Source organism: Biomphalaria glabrata, chromosome 7, assembly GCF_947242115.1.
Source record: "Biomphalaria glabrata chromosome 7, xgBioGlab47.1, whole genome shotgun sequence".
NCBI lineage: Eukaryota > Metazoa > Mollusca > Gastropoda > Planorbidae > Biomphalaria > Biomphalaria glabrata.
The window spans coordinates 27,557,701-27,580,982 of record NC_074717.1 but is presented as its reverse complement, the minus strand read 5'-3'; the positions used below and the strand labels follow the sequence as shown (position 1 = coordinate 27,580,982).

At 35.0% G+C, this 23,282-nt stretch overlaps 2 protein-coding genes and 1 pseudogene across 3 annotated transcripts in view; all 3 read right to left on the bottom strand.

Moving 5' to 3' along the window:
* The window catches only part of LOC106072966 (beta-1,3-glucan-binding protein-like), a 36,175-nt gene extending 30,866 nt beyond the window's left edge, over positions 1 to 5,309 (bottom strand). The window contains exons 1-5 of the mRNA XM_013233433.2: positions 5,278 to 5,309; positions 3,829 to 3,935; positions 3,595 to 3,678; positions 1,371 to 1,499; positions 1,149 to 1,270 (exon numbers count right to left, since the gene is read on the bottom strand). Coding sequence (XP_013088887.2) covers positions 1,149 to 1,270; positions 1,371 to 1,499; positions 3,595 to 3,678; positions 3,829 to 3,934 — 441 coding nt within the window. The 5' untranslated portion in view covers position 3,935; positions 5,278 to 5,309. The remainder of the gene's footprint in view (positions 1 to 1,148; positions 1,271 to 1,370; positions 1,500 to 3,594; positions 3,679 to 3,828; positions 3,936 to 5,277) is intronic.
* Positions 5,310 to 8,150: 2,841 nt separating this feature from the next.
* Positions 8,151 to 18,355, bottom strand: LOC106067031 (beta-1,3-glucan-binding protein-like; annotated as a pseudogene).
* A 2,816-nt stretch (positions 18,356 to 21,171) lies between these two features.
* Positions 21,172 to 23,282, bottom strand: part of LOC106058487 (beta-1,3-glucan-binding protein-like) — a 13,270-nt gene continuing 11,159 nt past the window's right edge. For both annotated transcript variants that reach the window (XM_056036189.1, XM_056036191.1), the window contains exon 13: positions 21,172 to 21,511. In XM_056036189.1, the coding sequence (XP_055892164.1) occupies positions 21,302 to 21,511 (210 nt within the window). In that variant the 3' untranslated portion in view covers positions 21,172 to 21,301. The remainder of the gene's footprint in view (positions 21,512 to 23,282) is intronic.

Genomic DNA, 23,282 nt, shown 5'->3' with positions numbered 1-23,282 from the left:
CCCAGAAAAATGTCAGTTGTTAAGAGTAACAAAAAAACTAAAACAAAATAATTCCACTTATCTTATTCATGGCAAACCAGTAACACAGACTAAAAACGCAAAATACCTAGGTGTTATAATAAATGAAAAACTGTCATGGAATCCACATATTGATGAAACTACAAAAAAATCAAACAAAGCATTAGGATTTATTAAAAGAAATTTCTATAACTCAAATAAGAACATAAAACTAAAATGTTATTTAACCTTTCTTAGGCCAATAATAGAATATGCATCCTCCGTTTGGGACCCTTCAACTCAAGAAAACATTAAAAAAACTGGAACAGACACAAAATAGAGCAGTGAGATTCATAACAAACGAATAGTCACATTTGACTAGAGTAACACCTTTAGTAAAATCACTAAATTTAGAAAGCCTTCAGGACAGAAGGCTCAAAAGTAAAGTAGCAATCATACATAAAACACTGAACCATAATCTTCAAATACAAAAACAAAATTTAATAAAATACTCTGAAAGACACAAAGATAAAGGCACATTCCTTGTCCCATATGCTAGGACAAATTTGTACAAACACTCCTTCTTCCTTAGTGCTATTAGAGCATGGAATGGGTTGCCTGAGCTAGCCAGGAAAACCAGTGACTTGGCTGAATTTAAGTCATTGGTTAATATGCATGACTAAATGCATGACGCGTAGGACGTAATCATCTTCTTTTTTGAAGTAACGTCTGTATTATAAGAAGATAAGATATTTTTTTTATGTATAATTAAAATGTAATGTAAAAATAAAATTATTTTGGCATTGATGGCATTATATCACTAACATCTAAATCTAGAGTTGAAGTGGATAGGTTTACTACTAACTTCAAAAGTTTGTGGACTCAAGAAAGTGCATTACGTTATTAGGTGTTAGTATAGTCAAGAGAATATTAGTAGAATCAACCAGAGTATTAGTAGAGTCAAGCAGAGTATTAGTAGAGTCAAGTAGAGTATTAGTAGAGTCAAGTAGAGTATTAGTAGAGTCAAGAAGAGTATTAGTAGTGTCAAGTAGAGTATTAGTAGAGTCAACCAGTTCGGAGAAAAAAAGAACTGTTAAGAAAGTTAAAACAAAACCAACTCTACTTTCTCTAGTATAGACAGTGTTACTTACACCTCCTCCATACATGGAGACTTCAGAACGCCAGCTGGCTTTGTTCAATGTATTGAAATCATCTCTGAATATCACCGCCCTGATACGTCTTGGAGAGGGGATCTCAACGGCGCCCTGTTGAGCTGATAAACGAAAATAAAATTTCATAATATATTTAGATATCAAGTTTATCAATTCATCTTTGGGTTATTTAAGTAAACTATGTTGGCATGTATTCATTACCTAGTTTCAATGTAGACGTATCAGTGACTTCTTTTAAATTTCCATGTAGGTCGTAGATGACGGCATAAACAGAGACTTCATCAGCGCCATCTAGTGAGACCTCACTTGTCTGATATTGCCAGCCTTCAGCTAAAATGAAAATAGCAAAAGAGTTCAATGGTTTGTGTTTTATTTACACCAAGGGCTAGAGCGCGCGTTTTATTGTATCTATGTTACCGACAAAGTACGACGTCCGGCATTCAATTAGCATGCCCGAGACGTCCAGTAAAGGTGAGAGCTGATTTCTCCATGTCCTACTTTGTATAGACATTGTGTAGAAGGTATAAATATCTTTCTTAATAAGACATTTTGTTACCTTGCCTGACGCTAAAATAGTCTATATATATATATAGAATGACTAGGCAAACTAGGAAATGGAGAATCATTTCGTACTTTGCCCAGAAACTCCCGGCATTCCATAGAATGCTTAGGAACTCTATATAATGCCTGCATTCGTACTTTGCCGGTAACACACACACAAACGCATATAGACTCACACACACAAATGTATCGGAGATATAGAAAAAAGAAAAGACAAAGGATGCTGGACAGCAAATATTAAATTTTTCTAGAATTATCCAGGACAAATCATTTCAAGTTCTGCTATAATGTCAGCCATATTATTTCATGATATTTCCGGAATTTATAAACAACTAGCCTGGCATTACCCGCGGCCTGCGGGTCTAAGTTTGTGTTTACTAATGTAGTGGATTGGATTTAGATGTATTTAAAACGTAGCTAATGATCCTTTCACGTTATTTCTCTTTCGCTACGAAAATAAAATTAGTTTTGCGAAAATGGGTTTACCCGAAGCCGATACATTCATATCTATTAAAAACGAAAAGAGCGATAGCTTTGTTAAATGAATGGGATTATAAAGTGAACAATTAAACGAAATAATTTTTAGTACGCGATTCATGAATGAATATAGATCTAGGCCTATCTCAACTCGGCTTCGCAGCTTTTGTAAACGAATGTAGTCTCTTAAAAATAATGCTTTAGAAAACCAAATTTGAATGTTTATTTGATCAATATCTGAAATTAATGGACTATAATTAGTATGTTCATGTGTTCAAGTATAAACAGAAGTTTTATCATCTTAGAGTTGAATTAGAGTTTTAGATCTAGGGATGGGATTATAAAGTAAACAATTATACGAATTAATTTTTAGTACGCGATTCATTACGGTATTGTCTAATGAAAGAATGTTCGTCAGGAAATCTGTAGTTACATATATAAGGAACTAATTAATGTAAAAATGCTTTTGAAACACAAAATTGAAGGTTAATTTTATTATATAAGGAAATCAAATGATCTTCTTTTGTATTTTCATGTGTCAAAGTAAAAAACTATATGCACAAAGTGTATTTCTTAAAATTAAATCTATGTCTAAATCCTTTCGATCTTTTCTCATGTCAACATTGTAGACATGGCCTAGATCCATAAAATACTATAGCTTTAATAGAGTCGGACAACTTTATTTTTTTTTTTTAGGGTCTTAAGTAATTTTCAGGGCTACGATACATACACTAAGGTCTAAGTTGGTACCCAAGAAACATTCCTGCCAAGTTTTATCAAGATTGGTCAAGCGGTTTTGATGTCTATAAGTAACATACATACACCTCACATTCTACTTTATAGTATAGATAACAAAATGATTGCAAAAAAATGTAATTGTAAATTTTCAAAATAAATACTAGTAGGACCTGGACATCAGCCGTTTACAATAACATTTATAAACATTTATAAATAGTACACACTAATGACCAAAACCCCCCAAAACATATTCAAATACTTTGATGAACAGCTTAGACATGTACACAAAATAATAGAAGTTACAGCCGCTGAGGTAGGCTAAAGAGTCATCCATTTCAAAGTAACTTCCCTTTTCAGACCTTGCGATCTATATGGCAGGTAATGTACAATTCATGTTTCAATGGCCGCCGGTTAACGAAAGTGTCATGTGGCCAACACAACGACCAATCGCATTTACTTTTCCCAGAGTAACCATTAGAGTTGGGTGGACTCAGGGGCGTCCTAAAATTCCAGGAAATTCAAAATCCCAGCCTTCACCAAGATTCAATTCCGGGAATAAACACTTTACCCCTCAGTCATCAATTCTAAGAAAAAGGGAAAAAAGATTATTTTCTAATGCTTACTAAGAATGTCAAAATGTTTTACTTACTGGTAAGAACAGCAACACCATGTTTCTGAACATCTTTGACTGTGTAACGGAAGATAACTCGACCTACATCAGGTGTCGAATAGGCTGAAAATAAAATAAATGTACTTGAAGGTCAATGATTTATTGAATTCATTTTATACCATTGATTTGTAGCACTAAATAAAATATTTGTGTGTGTCGCCTCTGTTTGGATTGCTGAGAAACGTATCAGTGCATTAGTCAAAATATACTTACAAGGTAATGTCAACTTTAAGACAGGTTTGTTGTATTCAATGTTGACTTGTCCAGACAGTACAACGCCAAAATGGAAAAGTGTCCAGAATAAAATCTTTATCTTCATCCTGCTCACCATAAACAAAACAATTTGTTTGTTATTTATCATCAAGAGTGAAAACAAAGAGTGAAGACAAAGCGAAAGAGGAAGAACAAAGCAAGAAGTAAAACAAACCATTCCATACGGATGAATGCACACCTATTCAATATACAAACCCAGCCACTAGGGACCAAACTTTTAATGAGAGAAAATATGAAATTAAATGTAACGAAATAAGAGACAGTCTTGAACAGGGCACGAACTAGGTACCTTCTGGTTGGACAAGTCAATCTGCAGCAATGCTGTGTCAATGGAACCAAGCCATCCAGATATCCATAAGTAGATCTTTCTGATAAGTGGTGTTCAGAAGTATGCATTAGCCATCCAAAGGAAAAAGGGTCATATATCTCGCCCAGCCCGACCCCTACCCCGAGATACCCGCCTCCACCAACAATCCAGAGGCGACAGACAAATACATACATACATATCAGACAAACAATGGCTCTGTTTAAATTGTATATAACTCTTATGACACCATCAATGCACTACATATAGATTGTCATTGAGTAGTTAGCCGGAAGCTGAAACGTAAGTACAACTGTGAAGCTAAATGTGAATACAATGACTAATACATAGCTATTGAATCTATATAAAGGCAACACTTGCTAGCTTCACCTGTATATTTACATACGTTTATATGCGCAGCTAGTACGTACACTTGATCTTTGGGCGATGGAAAGTAGATGCAGTTGAACAAACTCTTTTCTATATCTAGTCATTCATATGTATTTAACAAACACTTGCGCTAGATGATCGAAGATTTTGTAAACTATACAAATATTTCCACAATTTTAAAATAATTAATAGTCTACGAGGATTTTTCCCCACTACCATACATGTAATGCGAGTGGTACTGTGTGGTAACCCCACTACCATACATGTAATGCGAGTGGTACTGTGTGGTAACCCCACTTTAGTTTGCCTAGACATTTGATTAACTCGTAAAAATATCCAGAAATTTGTTTCATTTAATTTCCTTTTTACTGCGAGCATGAAATCATTCAAGTGTGTAAAAACAACGAATAAAGATGGACGCTGGTGTTATTGAGAGTACACTGCATGTGTACACTGAAATTAATGAAGCGGAAAACTGAATGATTAAACCAACTAGTAACCTGGACTTAATTGAGCAATGTAGGACAGAGGAAAAAATTGAGGCAAGTTTCTTTGGGCAAAAGTTAACATGAATAATGTAAATTTACTCTGTCCATCAGCAATATTCCCAATACAACTCAGAGTATTGATCAAATCCCTAAATTATTAAAAGATGTTCTCGTTTCTATAATTATAAAGAAAAGAGTTCCTCTTACCTGAAGCAGGTATTTCGATTTGTATGTTACAAGGTGAAGAACTACAGACAGTGGCTACACAATGAGGAGTGGTTCTCAAGAGGTGATCACAGCCACTAGCCCATTCTTATGGAATGAATCATTGACTTTCGACTGGACGCTTGTGCAACCATAAAGAGCTCGGTTGCACGCTATTCAAGTCTGTGATGACCAGTTTTTGTTATATAATTCTAATCCAATGACCCATCTCTAATGATATTTACCTTTACCTATCCCCTAGTTTGTTGGACCGTTGGGGCACCATGCAAGAGTCGTCGACCGTTTATAATCATGGTCCCATTTCGTGTAAAGAGGGCTAGAAACTTGCATGGCGGCGCCAATCCCTCTCGATGCTTGACCACAGCCAAGTACCTCAAATTAGGTGGTTCGCCTTAGTCCTGAACATGTGCCGTTGTAGTCCATCCTGGGACTCTTCCGCCCTGGCCGGTGACCTTAGTCTAGAAGGCCTTTCGCCCAGTGGTGCCCCGTTATCACCACCCCCTCACATGGTTTAGTCCGCCAGCTGAAGCGGTTTTCCAGGGCATGGCGCTTGGAGCCACATGTGAGAGATTTAGGTGTTGGAAGGGGACCAGTGAGGCCGTCCACCTAAGGGTGCAGCATGCCGGACCATCAAAGGTACTACCCCTTTCCAGTACACCTTATGCCCCTCTGCTGATATATGTGTTAAAAAATAAGTATTATAATAAGCTGAGAGACGTGTTGGATTGTCTAGATATTACCCTCTAGAAATGCATTAGTATTATGGTTTAAAATTGCCAGATTTTCTCATTAAAACTTGGACTCCTCACTCCTTCTCTTCTCTATATACAACCTGAAGTCATTTTCTTTTTCATCCTGAACAGGTTAAGAACCAATGTAGACATTAAACTACTGAAGAATATTTTGGAAAAAACTTTCTGCAGGTTTCAATTCTCTTATCAAAGTCTGTCCTCTAGAGATTAAAATGGTGACCTTCTTATTTTTAACAATGCTACATCAGTTACTATTTAGTTTTAGGCTGAAGAGTTCTCGTGCATTTTGACGTCAATTTTTGTAAATTTTATAATAATATACAGATAGAGAGAAAGAGAGTGAGAAAGAGAGAAGGACTCACACAGAGAGATAAGGGACTATTTACTGAAGTGTATAAAAACAAAGAACCATATACAGAAAGCCACCCAGTTGTAACTCCAATGTTGTAATGTTTTGTTTAGAAACATCTGAAGTTTACTGGAAACTATATAAACCAAAGCTCAAACGAACTAATCGCTACATAATGCATTACATTATTTGCCTTCTACTCTAAACTTAGTCAATCTAGTGTGACACTCTCAGGTATGTTTGGAGGTATTAAACCTCCGGCATTAGTTAATGCTTTGCTAACAATATACCAGACATTTTGTAACCATCATAAGTTATTCTGCTTTCTATGTCTAGGAAAACTTTTTTGACTTACTGTCTTCTGTTTTCTTTCAAATATGGTTTATCATTTTAAAATATCTACTTTTCTTTATATTGCGTGATTGTAAAATTGTAGATGTCTCATAATAATCCAAAGGTATGTAACATAATACAATAAACTCGGTATGAAATCTAATGTTTTATGTATAATAACAATAATTATAATAATTAAAGCTTTTATTTAATGAACAATTGAAAGACTCATTTCATAAAGGATACTATAGATATTATTATTATGCAAAAAACGAACTAATATTCATTCTCTGGTACTGACAGGGCCAAGCTTTGTTAGAAGAAACATAATTTTTATGATTATTATTATTGGTAAAATTATTGTGTAGCGATCAATTGTTTTGATATATGCCTTTGATAAACTTCGATTTAAAAGAAAGTTACTTTTTGTACATAATGAAATTCTTTCCTTTTTCGCTGTCCCTTTATAATGAGTGTAGGACGAAATGCTTATAGAGTTTCAATCACGATATGCTCTAGAAATATGTTAAAAGAGCTTGAGAGAGAATGCATCATTGACGCCCTCCTATGGATGTCCTAAAACCTTCTTCAATTTGGTTGTTCACAAGTACTGAGCAATTCACATTTTGATATAGGGCTTTGATAACATCAATAATGTTTGTATCTATGTTGAACTCCCTCATCACATGCCAAGTTTTTTTTTTGAAGTCTACCAGCTTCTTTTGGTGTTGAAGACATTTTTCACTTAACAGTTTGATATTAAATCTTTGTCCAACAGTGCTTCTACCTGCTCTGAAGACTGTTCTTCAGAAATGACGTCATGACTGTTTGTGCGATCTACACCCATCTCCTTAGAACATCACTATGCCCCCCCCCCATTAAAATGAAGCCCTCATCACTCTTGGTTTATTGTATCATTGTGCTGTTTCGAGGCCTTGTGTGGTCTCACACTTTACTCACCTTTGTTTCTGTGTGTGCCCCTGTACTCACCGATAACTCGGATAATTGAACATGGACAATGAACTCAGACAATGTCTTTTCGTAAAGAAAGAAAACTCTAATCATAACCAAGATTGGAAATCCTAAATCAATCATTTTGCAAATGTTTCTATGAATTTATTTTGTTTTGGCATTTCCTTTAGAAATGTTTAATGAAAAGAGTTAAAAGTAAGTTTTGTAAAACACAAATGTTAAAACGTTTTCAACGAATTAACAGAACGTGGAACATTAGTCTCTAGATAAAAAAAGAGGACACTTTCTATCTTCTTATTAATTTCAAACATACAATTCAGAGAAATTAATTAGTCAAAACGCTGGGTGTGGCTGGAGGGCGAAAGATAAAAATGTTGAAATCCAGTGACCAACAGTCTAAAATTTATTTTGTTTATTTGTGACTATTAAAAAAAAAACTTGAAGTCAGATTGTTTGCCGCCATGCAGAATATCAAATACATTTCATTGTCTTCCAGACACTAAACATGCCAAAAAATATTAATAGATCAAGTGTTTTATTTCTTGTTTTATGGTCACAAGAGTGTCAGCTGTTATAAACTCTTAAAGTCCACATAGTCTACGACCAAAGCAGCGTTCTCTCCATGCCAGGTTGGCAGCTACAAGTTTTTGGCATTCCAGAAATCCAGCATGGGATGAGGGGAGTAGTTGTTGTGCCATGGCTTGGTCACGTTACCATAGTGATTGCCGTCTGGAAAATAACCGTCGGTGCCGCCTATAGCTATGCCCAAAACGAGAAGAAACTGAAAAAAAAAATACATCAAAAAATATTTTTCTTGAAGGTATTACAATAGTTACGTTGTTCTGATATGTAATGTTGTCTATGAATTATTTCCCTTAGCGGATGAGGAAGTATGTAATTTTACTTTCTAGTTCGTTATCTATGCATATTCCAACTCATGTTCTAGAGTTTATTAAATATTTAATGAAACGTTTATCACATTATTCCTCTCTATGTCAGTGTGTTATACAGCTAAGGGGGGAATGGACCTGAGTTCAAAGCCCAAAAGCAAGGAATGATTTTCTATTTCGATTTTTAACTCGAGCTAAGTTGAGCTGCTTAACGCCTATAGGTAGCGCAAAAACGTTCTCCCCAATGACTCCTGGGGATTCGAATCCCTTCTGCTATTGATAAAGATTGGCTTAAGAAAAAAACAACTTTTATTTATATCGACTGAGAACTAATTAAAACAGTGTTGATTGTTTACTTTCTAGAGTTTGGTTTTCCCATTCAGAATCTATGCCAACAACTACAACGTATTAGTGTCAACTTGAATATCCTAAACTGCTTACATCCTGATCAAAGGGCGCCATTTTACTTCCTGAAGACCAAAGGTTAGTTCCGGTAAATTTCCCTTGCTCAAAAAGTCCACCAGGTGGAGGCACTGCAGTCAGTATCTGTTGGTTGTCTACAAACATTCTGAGAGAACAAACAAAAATGTACATTATAAATTTGTATAATGCCAATACCTTGGGTTCAAAACCTAACCTCTAACCTCTAACCATGTGATGAGTTCATTAAAAAAAAAACGAGCCCGTCTTTAAATGACCTTTAACCTTGTCAATAAAATGAACCCATCTTTGAACGACCTTTAACCTTTCCAAAAGCTTGCCCCCCCCCCCCCCATTCCAACGTATCCATTATTAATTGGATAGTTAATGATTTAGCCTTTAAAGAATATAATGAGAAGCCAATCAAGTGCTTAGGTGACTCAAAGCGAGACCATCTTTATGGTAGGTGTCAACACTATCTGCAACGTCAGAACCTGAGAGCAGTTTAGACAAATAGCTCGTTGCCACGTCGTACAAACTGCCCACAGGTTGTGACATTGCAGGTCAGCTTTCGGGCCTTCTATGACGGTTGGTCTTGCTCAAAGTAACGTTGTTGTTGTTGTTGTTTTTTTAATTTTGTCTGTTTAATAGGTAGATTTAGGATTTGAATAATATTTTTGTAATCTTTGAATCTTTAAAAATAATGATGTAGCTAAAAATGAAAACAGTGTAGTATATTAATAGATCAGGTAAAAAAAATTCCTTCCTCCCACAATATTAAACTGTTATAATAAAATACAACTCAGTGAGAAAAGATATGCGTGACGAATCAGAAGTGGTCTACATAACAATACACTTTGACAACAAAATTTGCATATAAAAACACAATATAACGGTTTGAAAATTCTCAAAATAAAAATTGTACTTTCTTAGAGAGTCGAGTTTTTAGTTTAGCATAATAAAATCTCTCTCTCTCTATATTTATCTATCTATCTGTCTGTCTGTCTGTCTGTCTATCTATCTATCTATCTATCTATCTATCTTTCTTTCTTTCTTTCTTTCTTTTTTCCCCACCCAAATTGTTTTTATGAAGAACTAAATTATACTCTCGCATTTTACGTAACAAAACAAATCAGTTTGAGTAAAATAAAACTATTTGGCTAATTCAGAAACTAAATGATCAGATTTGAATAACGTACAAGATATGCTCGTGAGTTCATTCCATCCTCCATGTATGAAACTGTGTATGCCAGTTAGTGCCGTGTCTAGAGAGAAGTTGTTAAAAGTTTAATAAAATAAATATTCTTTTTTTTTTCTTGCATTCATTAACAACACCCGGGTAGCTGTTTCTTAAATAAATAAAAAATAGAACATCAATAGATCTTGATTTTGGAAGTAGCTCTTCTGGAAGATTACATACAAATAGCATTTTCGTATTAAATAATAAAAAAAGAACGTGCGCTCTGTGCTGACCTATACAATGCTGAACACATCAATTAGTAACATACATATTTTTGTAACATTTGTTTGGTCCAATAAGATTATTTACTCATATCATATCTTATCTTATTATTTCAGTAAATAAAAATTGTTTCAGAAATGTTACAAAAATAGACAAGGTTGTCACTCCCGTCTCCTACAAGAGTCTCTCCTTTGTCACTCCCGTCTCCTACAAGAGTCTCTCCTTTGTCACTCCCGTCTCCTACAAGAGTCTCTCCTTTGTCACTCCCGTCTCCTACAAGAGTCTCTCCTTTGTCACCCCCGTCTCCTACAAGTGTCTCTCCTTTGTCACTCCCGTCTCCTACAAGTGTCTCTCCTTTGTCACTCCCGTCTCCTACAAGTGTCTCTCCTTTGTCACTCCCGTCTCCTACAAGTGTCTCTCCTTTGTCACTCCCGTCTCCTACAAGTGTCTCTCCTTTGTCACTCCCGTCTCCTACAAGTGTCTCTCCTTTGTCACTCCCGTCTCCTACAAGTGTCTCTCCTTTGTCACTCCCGTCTCCTACAAGTGTCTCTCCTTTGTCACTCCCGTCTCCTACAAGTGTCTCTCCTTTGTCACTCCCGTCTCCTACAAGTGTCTCTCCTTTGTCACTCCCGTCTCCTACAAGTGTCTCTCCTTTGTTTAGTAGTCAAATTAACTAGTTTTGTATATGTCATTTAAAAACAAAATGTTTCGCTTTCACGGAATGAAATGTAGCCGTTGAACTTTTATACGTTGAAAAATATCATGAAATCGGATTCTTAAAATCTTTTCTACTTCTCGTAATCTAAATGGGACATACAGACGAACGGGTAGAAAACTGAAATCGGATTTTTCCATTTCTGGGGATCCCAAAAGTAAAAAGGAATATGTCATTCGGTTATTATATTACTAGAAAAAAAAATTATTTTCCCGAATATCATTTTTTTAAATTTTGGGTGCTAAGTCCTCAAATATTGATGTTGTGATTTACCTTTCTCCATGATAATTCCTCAAATATTGATGTTGCCAGGAAGTTCCCCAAATCAGGTGACTGGTTATTTTCTCACTGAAATTGGCACCAGAATTACCTGCCCAGGTTTGATAGAGTTTCTCATTAGTGAATAAATGAATTGTAAAATAAGTTTTTTGTTTTCTCAAAATATAAAAAAAAAACATCTTGCAAATAAATCAAGAAAATCTAAATGTCGAATTCAAGACACACCAACAAAACTCTAGTCATTAAAGGGAAAGAACAAGGTTACAACGACAGTTTGTGTGGAAACAAACTCAAAATCGGCCCCCGAGGTCCACACAGGCAGGAAAAAAAGGCAGGTTTCAATGTTTTCAGAGGAATATCGGTATTAAGTTCTATCAGAAATGGTCCACCCAGACAGGTAAAAAGGCAGGTTTCAATATTTTCAGAAAGAATATCATAATGAAATTCTAACAAAGGCAAATAACAGAGAAGAATGGAGAAAGAAGGTTGACAGATCCTGTGTAGTGCCCCAAACGTTCAGCAGACCAAGGGATAGGTGAAAGTGAATGTGAAGTTAGATGTGAACCAGGCCTAACTGATGTCTTATAATGATTATCTAATTGATCTACTTGTTTTGTAAAGGGTCAATCTCTTATTCAAAACCACAAGAAAATACATATCGTAAAAGAAAAGAAAAAAAAAACTTTAGTTTTGTGTTTTCTGCTGTTCCATGCTCTGCAGTTCATTCGATAATATGAAAAACTACTTATTAATTGTTGTTTTATTATGTCCAATTTATTTGCATAGTAAATAGATTTTTTCTCTTTTGTAAATGTAGTATTTAGTATGACAGAACTTACATAACTTAACAAAAAAATTTTTAAAAAATATTTTTTTTTTATCAAAAATCTAAAATCTTTTGCATAAATGTCTTACAAAAATGGTAAATAGTCATCTCCCTTACTAAAAAGCCTCTCATGTCTGTTATTATTAATAGTGAATAGTTGTACAAATGGTGTATTTTTATGAAAAAAAAATGCTTGCATAATTGATTTTAAAAATTTGATTTTTCGCTTTCAGAAAAGAAAAACGTAGCCGTTGCATCAGAACTTTGAATGCTCTAAAATATAAAGATGTCCGATTTTTATTTTCTCTTCTAGTTTCTGAGATCTAAACGGGACGGACAGACAGGCCACACAAAACTAATAGCGTCTTTTCCCCTTTCGGGGGCCGCTAAAAATGGCACAGTAAAACGTGGAACCAGCTTACAAACAAAAACATTTTCAGTTAAAATAGATACAAGATAAACAGCATATGCAAATACCAAAAAGCAATGTCGTTAAAGTAGTAAGTATTCCTATTTGCAAAGCTTTTATCAACTCACTCTGTCTGTCTGGTAAAAAGTTTGTACACGTTATTTTTCCCACACCCATTCTCGGATGAAGTTGAAACTTTGCACAATTATTCATTGGGAAAGACAAGACATGAATCAATAAAAAAAAATAGTTAATTTATTACTGGTAATTGATTATTTTGTTTAATACCAACAAGGGAAAATTTTAAAAATATTTTTTTTTTAATTTAATGGTAATACGATTTTTGAACGATCTCCATTTACCTTTAGACTCTATGATGTCTATCTCACCAGATCTAGGCCATCCTCCATATATGCTGTCTTTAGGGACCATCCAAATACCTGAAGATAGATCGTAATATCTATCTATCTATATAGATCTATTTATCTATATATCTATCAATCAATCTATCTATCTATCTATAGTGAACATTTTTTTCTAACCTGGCCATATCCAGTCGCCCTTGGGGATCCTAGCTCGGACCTCCAATGTGCCAAACCTGATTGTCGGTACGCTATAGATGTTACCAGACATGACAGGTGGGAGGATCTCAGTTCCACCAGTTCTCGAGCAGCCGTTGTTTTTATCATGGGTACACTCCCCAAACAGAGCTGAGCTCAAGCAGAAGACCAAACATTAAAGTCAAAAGTAGACAGTATGAAATTAAAGAACAAACTAGCAGGTATTGTGCATACTTTGTCACATTAATGTAAGTATGAGCGGTGTTACCATACATGTCCATGTGACCCGTGTGAAGAAAGTGCTCATCAAATCGTGGATCACTCACAGTTGGGATCTGGTATGATAGAGACAATTCAATGGTTAACTATGTGGTTAACTATGTGGTTAACTATGTGGTTAACTATGTGGTTAACTATGTGGTTAACTATGTGGTTAACTATGTGGTTCTTGTTTTATTTATATTATTGTTTGAACGTATATAAAAGTGTGAAGTAGCTTCAAGTGTTACAATCAAGTTTAGTTTGCAATTTATTTACAGATTTTTTTGTAAAATTTCACCACAGTATTTACTCAATTATCTTTATCTGGTCATTCTGATATTAGAAGTTTAAATTTAGACATGAAAGGAATGAATAAATATAGTTTGGTTTTTTCTTTATTTAATAGTCACTTGTTAAACAAAATAAACCTCTAGTATTTGGTTTCTCTTTAAACACGCGAATACAAAGATGTTGGCTGATTGACTTACAGTCTTGATGTCAAAAGAGAAATTATTGGTTGACTTACAGGCTTGATGTAAAGATAACCATCCCGTGTGTACACATTCTTTGGGTCATTGGTAAACACTTGGAACTGTCCGTGCTGTCAAGTGCAAAGAGAACTGATGAATTGACCGACTACAAAATAATACTTTACTCATTCTTTACTTATTTTACTCATTCTTGTAGTGTGACCAAACACTTAGTTCAACATTTTACTCATTCTTGTAGTGTGACCAAACACTTAGTTCAACATTTTACTCATTCTTGTAGTGTGACCAAACACTTAGTTCAACATTTTACTCATTCTTGTAGTGTGACCAAACACTTAGTTCAACATTTTACTCATTCTTGTAGTGTGACCAAACACTTAGTTCAACATTTTACTCATTCTTGTAGTGTGACCAAACACTTAGTTCAACATTTTACTCATGTCTGTTTAGGAAGATGGAGATTCTGTAGAAGATTTCTTTGTGTCAGGCTTTACATAAATTAGTCACTAGAAGAAAATGATTGTTTTTTAGTTCAGAAAAAAAAAGATCAAAAGTTTGTTTCTGACCCGTCTACAAATTGAAAGACAATTTCATGATCGACTTTAGTTGAAATAAGAAGGTAGTCCAAAATAGGATAAATATTAGGGGAAAAAAAACTAAAAACTTGATTCGAGAATTGGAAGCTAAAGAAATAACTTGTAAAAGATTGGATGGAGTAAGTGGATATAAGCAAGGTAAAACTATATGCTATATACAAATAAGTTAGCCCCTTTTTTACATAGCCTTTCCTGTTATACTATTAATAGTTAATAGTTTAAAAAATAGTGTGGTAAAAAGAAAAGAAGGCTTACTTATTTAAAATAAAACGTTTCAGGTGATAAAAAATAGAATTCGCACTTAAACTTGCAAGCTGCAAAATATAATAAAATTGGATTTTCAATATCTTTTGTAGTCTTTAATAGCTAACCACCCGACGAACGGACAGAAGGACAGACAGACCGCACAAATCTAATAGATGCTTTTCTCCGTTCGAGCACTGCTTAAATAACCTAGTTGATTTATATAGTAAATGATGAACAAGATTAAGATGCAGAGAAGATTACGTGTGAGTGTAGAGTGAGTGTACTTACAGATCCAATATACATGGAAACTTCAAACCGCCAGTTGTCATTGTTGAATCTAGTGAAGTCATCTCTGAATGTTACAGCTCTGATACGTCTTGGGGAGGAAATCTGTAGAGCTCCATGGTGAGCTAGAATACGAAGAGAATATGGAAATAAACTATAACTTTTATAAAACCATTTTTCAGACAGTTCCTCTGGTTAGTATTAATAAGATTCTTCTCTTCACACTTACCTATTTTCAGCGTAGATGTGTCAGTGACTTCCTTCAGACTTTCTTTAGTGTCGTAGATCAAAGCGTAAGCAGAGACTTCGTCAGCGCCATCTAGTGAGACATCACTGGTCTGATATTGCCAGCCTTCGGCTTGATAAAAAAAATGATACAAATAAAGTACATTCAATTTGGTGAACATGTCTTTTGTGTTGTTGTTGTTGTTTTTCATCTTGATTTCCCAAATCTGCTAGGTTTTGCCTATATCTAAAGTCATGAAACTTTAGTGCCAAATGCACTCCGAAGGTATAAGCGTATCCAAAACTTGGGAGGAGGTACGAACGCCATAAATCCACTCCCATCCCTTTTCAGGATCTGCCAATATCCCGAGGTGCCTAAAATAAAAAAAAAATGAGTGACTTACTAATGAGAACAGCGACACCATGTTTTTGAATAAGCTGAACTGTGTAGCGCAAAATGACATGACCTATATCAGATGTTGTATAAGCTGTAAGAAGGTAAAAAAAATCTATGTAGACCTATTCTTAGGGCGAAGATTTGTCTCTATATTTATGAACGTATTCAATGTATATATTGCAAATATACTCACAAGGTAATGTGAACTTCAAGACAGGTTTGTTGTATTCAATGGTGACTTGGCCTGACAGTACAACGCCAAGGTGGACAAGTGTCCAGAACACAAGCTTCAGCTTCATCCTGCTCGTTGTTTGAGAACCAAGTGAAGCATGAAAATGAAGTGCTGAACCAATGAATAAACAGGTGACATGCAATAACAAAACACAAAGGTGAACGAATTCTTTAGAGAAGAAGGTGAATATAATATGGTGAAACATTGACACAGTCTTAGTTGACATTGCATGATCTAAAGTTCAAGTCATGTTAAGAGTTTAAAAGACACGTGGAATTCCTGATGTAGAAAACAGGAAGTAGAATGAATAAAGTTGACTTTGAGTTCAGTCAAGTCAAGTCAGTAAGGTTTTGCTCCCGGTCCAGGAAGGTTGGACGTTTCTTCCTGGACTGGTGTATATATGTATATAGCATGAAAGTCGATGGACTAATGATTGTTGATAAATCATATTTGAGAGTTGATTTCATCATGTGCTTATTGAATATTAAAGTATTATTCGTATTTCAATGGATATCTATAGTTAGAGCTCCAGTGTCACTAGTAGTAATTGTACTTATTGTTACCCGCTGAGATGCGGACGTGATTGATTAGTAACTGACATATATTGGATACTTTTGATACCGCTGTTATGCGGATAGGATTGTTATTATTTCTTGACTTGTAGCACTAACAAGGAGTGCAGTATGTTATTATTATTTTAGTAAAATAAACTTCATGTTGTCTGCTGAACGGACTTGAGTCAGTCGTATAGTGTTTGTCTTGTCACGTGTCTAGAGTACTTCAGGAAGCAAGAACCCAGTTATTACACCATTCAACGTTCATTGACAGACTCGAACCACGCACTTCCATACCAACCTCTTCAGATTTTGCTAACGGAAAGATTTTGGTTTCAGTATTGTTCCCAAGCCATTGTTTTATTTTACCCGAGATTAAATACTTAATAGAAGTAAAGACTAGAATTGAGTATCCTTAGTCTATGGAAGCTAATTTAAGATACCGTGCATAAAATGTTAACATTGTCGCCCTAGTCAGCTCCTTTACACAAATTATTGTTTACATTTTATAAACTTGTTTAAAATCCTGTAAAGTTATTTTTCATTTGTGTATCAAAGAATATTTGTATGTCTTTCTAAATGACACACATGCACACATACGAATTACACACACACATCTATTTCCACACCATCACACACTCACGCCCGCACACAAACAACACAACGTACAATTGGAAAAGTTTGAAATAATTATTATATTGTTTGTAAAATGTTTGACATGATTCGGATGTTCCTTCAGAGTCTGAGATAATCTACTTCCTAGTCCAAACTTCAAGCTGGAGGGGCAGGGTATGAGCCCGGGACCATTGAAACGACCGTACGACCCGGCAGCCATTACTGGACATTACAAAGCATGGATGATGCCATAATCAATATTTGTTTATTTGTTTTATTCGCGTAAATATTTGTTTATTTGTTTTATTCGCGTAAATATTTGTTTATTTGTTTTATTCGCGTAAATATTTGTTTATTTGTTTTATTCGCGTAAATATTTGTTTATTTGTTTTATTCGCGTAAATATTTGTTTATTTGTTTTATTCGCGTAAATATTTGTTTATTTGTTTTATTCGCGTAAATATTTGTTTATTTGTTTTATTCGCGTAAATATTTGTTTATTTGTTTTATTCGCGTAAATATTTGTTTATTTGTTTTATTCGCGTAAATATTTGTTTATTTGTTTTATTAGCGTAAATATTTGTTTATTTGTTTTATTCGCGTAAATATTTGTTTATTTGTTTTATTCGCGTAAATATTTGTTTATTTGTTTTATTCGCGTAAATATTTGTTTATTTGTTTTATTCGCGTAAATATTTGTTTATTTGTTTTATTCGCGTAAATATTTGTTTATTTGTTTTATTCGCGTAAATATTTGTTTATTTGTTTTATTCGCGTAAATATTTGTTTATTTGTTTTATTCGCGTAAATATTTGTTTATTTGTTTTATTCGCGTAAATATTTGTTTATTTGTATTATTCGCGTAAATATTTGTTTATTTGTTTTATTCGCGTAAATATTTGTTTATTTGTTTTATTCGCGTAAATATTTGTTTATTTGTTTTATTCGCGTAAATATTTGTTTATTTGTTTTATTCGCGTAAATATTTGTTTATTTGTTTTATTCGCGTAAATATCCGTGATGGGAAGGTCGTAGATCTATAAAATGTGTTTGTAAAAATCAAGGGCGATAAGTCTTTGTCACTTCCGTATAAGAGCTACGTACCTACCCAGAAGGCCATCCACCAGTCTTTCAAGACAAATCAAGGATCATGGCAGTTTGACTCAGCAATCAATACGTCAGGAATAAAAAAACAACTGGTGAAAACTGTGTCAAAAAAACAACAACAACACACTCTTACCTGAAAGTTCGCAACCAAAAGGTATGTGGTTAAAAACTTTAACTCTGTGGTCACAGTCGATGTCATGATTCTCGTCTTGTCATTTCACTACAAGTGCTAGACTGTTGAGTTAGAAGTATTATCCCAATGAGTTACCATGTAAATTAAGAATTAAAAATTAAATACCTACATGATACTTACATGATATTGACGTACTTTCTTATTATTTAAAATAATGAGTATTTCTTAAACTTTCCTAATCTGGTCTCTGATAAGGACTGTTTCGCTTAACAGCATAAGAACCATTCAACTGTGTTTGGACAGGTCGATGGTACCAATATGTAAAAAGGAAAGAACTTTTTGAACTAATTCAACTTGGTTGTCTTATCAAAAATTCTATGACCTTGACAGCTTCAAATCGTGATGTCAAATCAGAAACAAATTTTAACTGATTTCATTGTGTTCATTTTGTTTCATGTGTGGTTTTGAATGATTCATATTTTTTAAAGACGTTCAATCTTTAGAAACAGTTTTAGCTGTTTCCCAATAATTCAATCTTTTGTGTAGTGTGATTATGTGGGTGGTGTGGCATCAGGGGCGTAGCAACTAAGGCTCGAAGGGGTTCATTGCGCCCGGGCCCACGACCACCAGGGGCGTAAACGGGGTTGTGTAAGGGAATGTGTTGACTATAAGAGTTTAAATGCATCACATCATTACATTATTTTAATTAAATCATGTTTATTGTTCTTAAATTCTATTTCCGGTGTCCGAGCAAAATAACTATATAATCTAGTAAAGGAAGGTAATTCTTAAATTGTCAGTACAGCGTTTCATTTAAATCTAACGTGTTAGATTTTTTATTTAATAATAATAATAATAACAATAACTATTCATTGTTAAGGGGTTGTTTAAGATGAATGATTTTTGCTTTTGTTTTGTTTTAAGTGTAATTAGTTTCTTTAATATTACTATATATATCCACTAGTTGAAATACTTGAATTAATTGTATTAGTAAATAAGTAGATTTATCAAATTGTCGGTACATACGTCTATTGTCAATTGTAAAAAAAATCGAGTCTAAAAAAATTCATGTTAGACCTGAGAATGTGGTCTTGCTGCGTCCACGTTCAGACAATCTGAAACACTTAGAGCCGACACCCTGAGTCGCAATGTCGTACAATATCCTTTCTTTGTTGGGAAGTTTGTTTAAAACAAAAGATCTGAAAATGTCCATTAGTCAGTGTCGTCAAAACTACCATGTTGATTGTGAGGCTCGAATCAGTCGGCCAGGAGCTATATGCTAGCTGCACGTGACAGTCAATGGCCTTCTACTTTGAACATGATGATGTTGCACTTCCTGGAGTTGACACATTTTTTTAAGAAGCAATCTGAACAGGAGAGAGAACATGCCGAAACGAAATACCAGAACAAACGTGGCGGCAGGGTCGTTCTTCAGGACATCAAGAAACCTGATGGTGATACATGCGGAACTGAACGGGAAGCTATGCCAGCTGCACTTCAACTTGGGAGGAGTGTCATTAATTAAAGAGGTCTTGTAAAAAAAAGTGTTTTTGTGTTCATCTACATTAATAAGATAGAGTGGGATGGGAAAATTTAGATCAGATCGACGCCTAACGTTAAATTTTATAGGTAATGGCATTTAATTTTATTCTTATTTAATGTGTTACACTTTTCGTCATGTAAATAAAAATCAATAAATTAAATATTGATTATTTCATGATTTTTACAATTACTATTTGTTAGATAAAATGATCAGATTATGAAATAACCAGTGGATGAAATGACCGGGGATGAAGTGACCGAGGATAAAATGACCGGGAATCCTAACTCAAGGCATTTAACAGTAAGCACTATAATCTCTCAGTGAATAGACTAGACATGTACAACACTGTGTCCATATCAGACACACTATGTTTAAAAACCCAGAGAAAAGCAAACAGATCAGAATGTCTTTCAATTCGTCTATCAGTGTATTTTTTTAGCTTCCTTTGTCTGCAGGTAAACTTGAACTGAAATGTATTGTTGTAACCCTGTTCCCCTCCGACCAACCATTTTCACCACCTCCGAAGTAGGGTGATTATTTGTTGATGCTGTTGGGCGTCAATGACCTGAGCTATTGTGTTAATGACCTGAGCTAGTGTGTCAATGACCTGAGCTAGTGTGTCAATGACCTGAGCTAGTGTGTCAATGACCTGAGCTATTGTGTTAATGACCTGAGCTAGTGTGTCAATGACCTGAGCTAGTGTGTCAATGACCTGAGCTAGTGTGTTAATGACCTGAGCTAGTGTGTCAATGACCTGAGCTATTGTGTTAATGACCTGAGCTATTGTGTTAATGACCTGAGCTAGTGTGTCAATGACCTGAGCTAGTGTGTCAATGACCTGAGCTAGTGTGTCAATGACCTGAGCTATTGTGTTAATGTGTTCAGAAACTTGAGTTCGGATTTTGGATTTCTCGACGGAGGATTGAGGGGTTTTTGTTTTTGTTTAATTTGTGTTAGTGAATCGGGATATGTACATTTGATTTGGAGATTGTGACATTATTTCTTTTTTACCGGGGATATTGATTGATCCTAGTTGGATTTTTAATGGTTCTGCAATCAGAGAGATTTCAGCGATCTGAGAATCGGTGAGTTATTTTCTTTAGTTCAATCCCACGTCTTAACAGTATCTAGTTGTGTCGCATACATTATACCAGCGCAGAAAATGTAAATAGTGAATCTGATTTATTGGCCACATCATGAAATAAACAACTATCAGAAAATGTAAATAGTGAATCTGATTTATTGGCCACATCATGAAATAAACAACTATCAGAAAATGTTTGTAATGTTTTATCATGGCAACGTCTTCGATTCTGAAGATTACGGCTGAGTGCAGTGGTCCATATGTCATGTTTTATAAACTCTTAAAGTCCACATAGTCTACGACCAAAGCAGCGTTCTCTCCATGCCAGGTTGGCAGCCACGAGTTTTTGGCATTCCAGAAATCCAGCATGGGATGAGGGGAGTAGTTGTTGTGCCATGGCTTGGTCACGTTACCATAGTGATTGCCGTCTGGAAAATAACCGTCGGTGCCGCCTATGGCGAGACTCAAAATAAGTACAAACTGGAATGAGAAATAAAAGTACAATATTAACATTCTGTATAAGTCTTTTAGTTTTAGCTCTACTATTAATAGTCTTTAGTTCTACTTTCAGACTTAGCGATCAATAGGGCAGATGATGTACAGGTCGTTTCTGTGGACCACGGATAACGAGGGTGTCATGTGGCCAGCACAACGTCCAATGCTGTCAGTATGTGATGACATACATTGCAGTTCAGAGACATGTTTCAGGAGCAAGTTTTCTGGAGAGACATCGTAACTCACTTTTTAATTCAAAGAAATTGTATGTTTTACTCTTAACATAACGTTTGAGACTGCCGTTCTTCTACAGACTTGAACAAAGTGGAAGTTAATAATTTCTTGTAAGTTTAGAAATACTAGTCGACCGGCGGAGTAACATACGCCGCTATTTTGCAGAGCCGGCCTTAGGCCACTGCAACCTATGCAGTGGGCCTCACACCTTCAAGGGACCTTCAAGGGAACTTTCAAGGGACCAGCACTTTCATAGGACCCGCGCTAATTCAAGGTGTATAAATTATTAAATTAAACCATTTTATAACTTAAAACAGATTTCCTGCGCCCTCCTGTCGATTTACCAGGAGCTCCTGGAAATCTCCCGAAGTTGCAAAATATACGAAAATATATAGACAAAAATTGTCATTTTGTGGTGTCATTCAATATGGAAAACGCCAATCCTACGCGCGATAAATAAAAACGGCATTATGCATTATCTGTAATTATGTAATCTGGTGAAAGAAGCTTCTCGCGACTCAAAACTAATGAAGAATTACTTGAGGTCAACAATTCTCAAAGATAGGTTGAAACATTTGGTAATTCTTGCTATTGAGCGGGATCTATGTAGGAAACAGAATTATTATGATATACTGTATGACTTTGCTACACGCAAGGCTCGTAAAGTAGTTCTGTGCGTAGTAAAGAATGAATCAAATGCATAGACTATTTTATTTTCTAATACAAGCTCTTAAATTTCACTTATTATCCGTATCCCTACCCAAACTTGGCCCCGCGAAATCCGTTTCGCATAGGGCCCCACAATGGTTAAGTCCAGCCATGATATAGTGACGGGTGAATATACATAGTAGATTACTTGTTCTCTTTCCATGACTTCTTGGTCACAACGGTTAAATCCGGCGCTGCTATTTAGTGTTTGTAAAATATTTGTTTGTCAAATGTTTGACATGTTTCGGATGTTCCTTCAGAGGTGAAGGACAAAGGAGGATGGGAGCGGTAGGGTTTGATAAATCCAAACGACAATCCAGCGCACAAACCGCACGACCAGGCAGCCATCCGTAGTGACCGGTGAATACTTGTTATCCCACCCCCCCCCCTCTAGCTTTTTCGTGGGGTGACTATCCGCAGAAATAAGAGAGTGAATTTTTCATTTATTTCTTCTTACTTCTTCTCGTCCAAACTCTTGAGCCATGAAGAGAATTATATTTAGAAATATATGAACAATATGGATAACTTAATTAATATATACAACATTTTTTCGGGGGGAGAGATGTATTTAATTATTTTTTAAATTAAAAACGATATAGTTTTATTGCTTTGACTTGGCTCGTTAGGGGTTATAATTAAATATTACTATTAATAACAATTATTACTAAACAGACTTCAACTCCAACTCCAGATCTCCATGAATATAACAATGATACTTTAATATCCAATAAAGCACAAATAATACACAATAAATATTAATATTAATAAACTACCACCAGTCTAGGAAGCAACCTTCCAGCCTTCCTGGACCGGG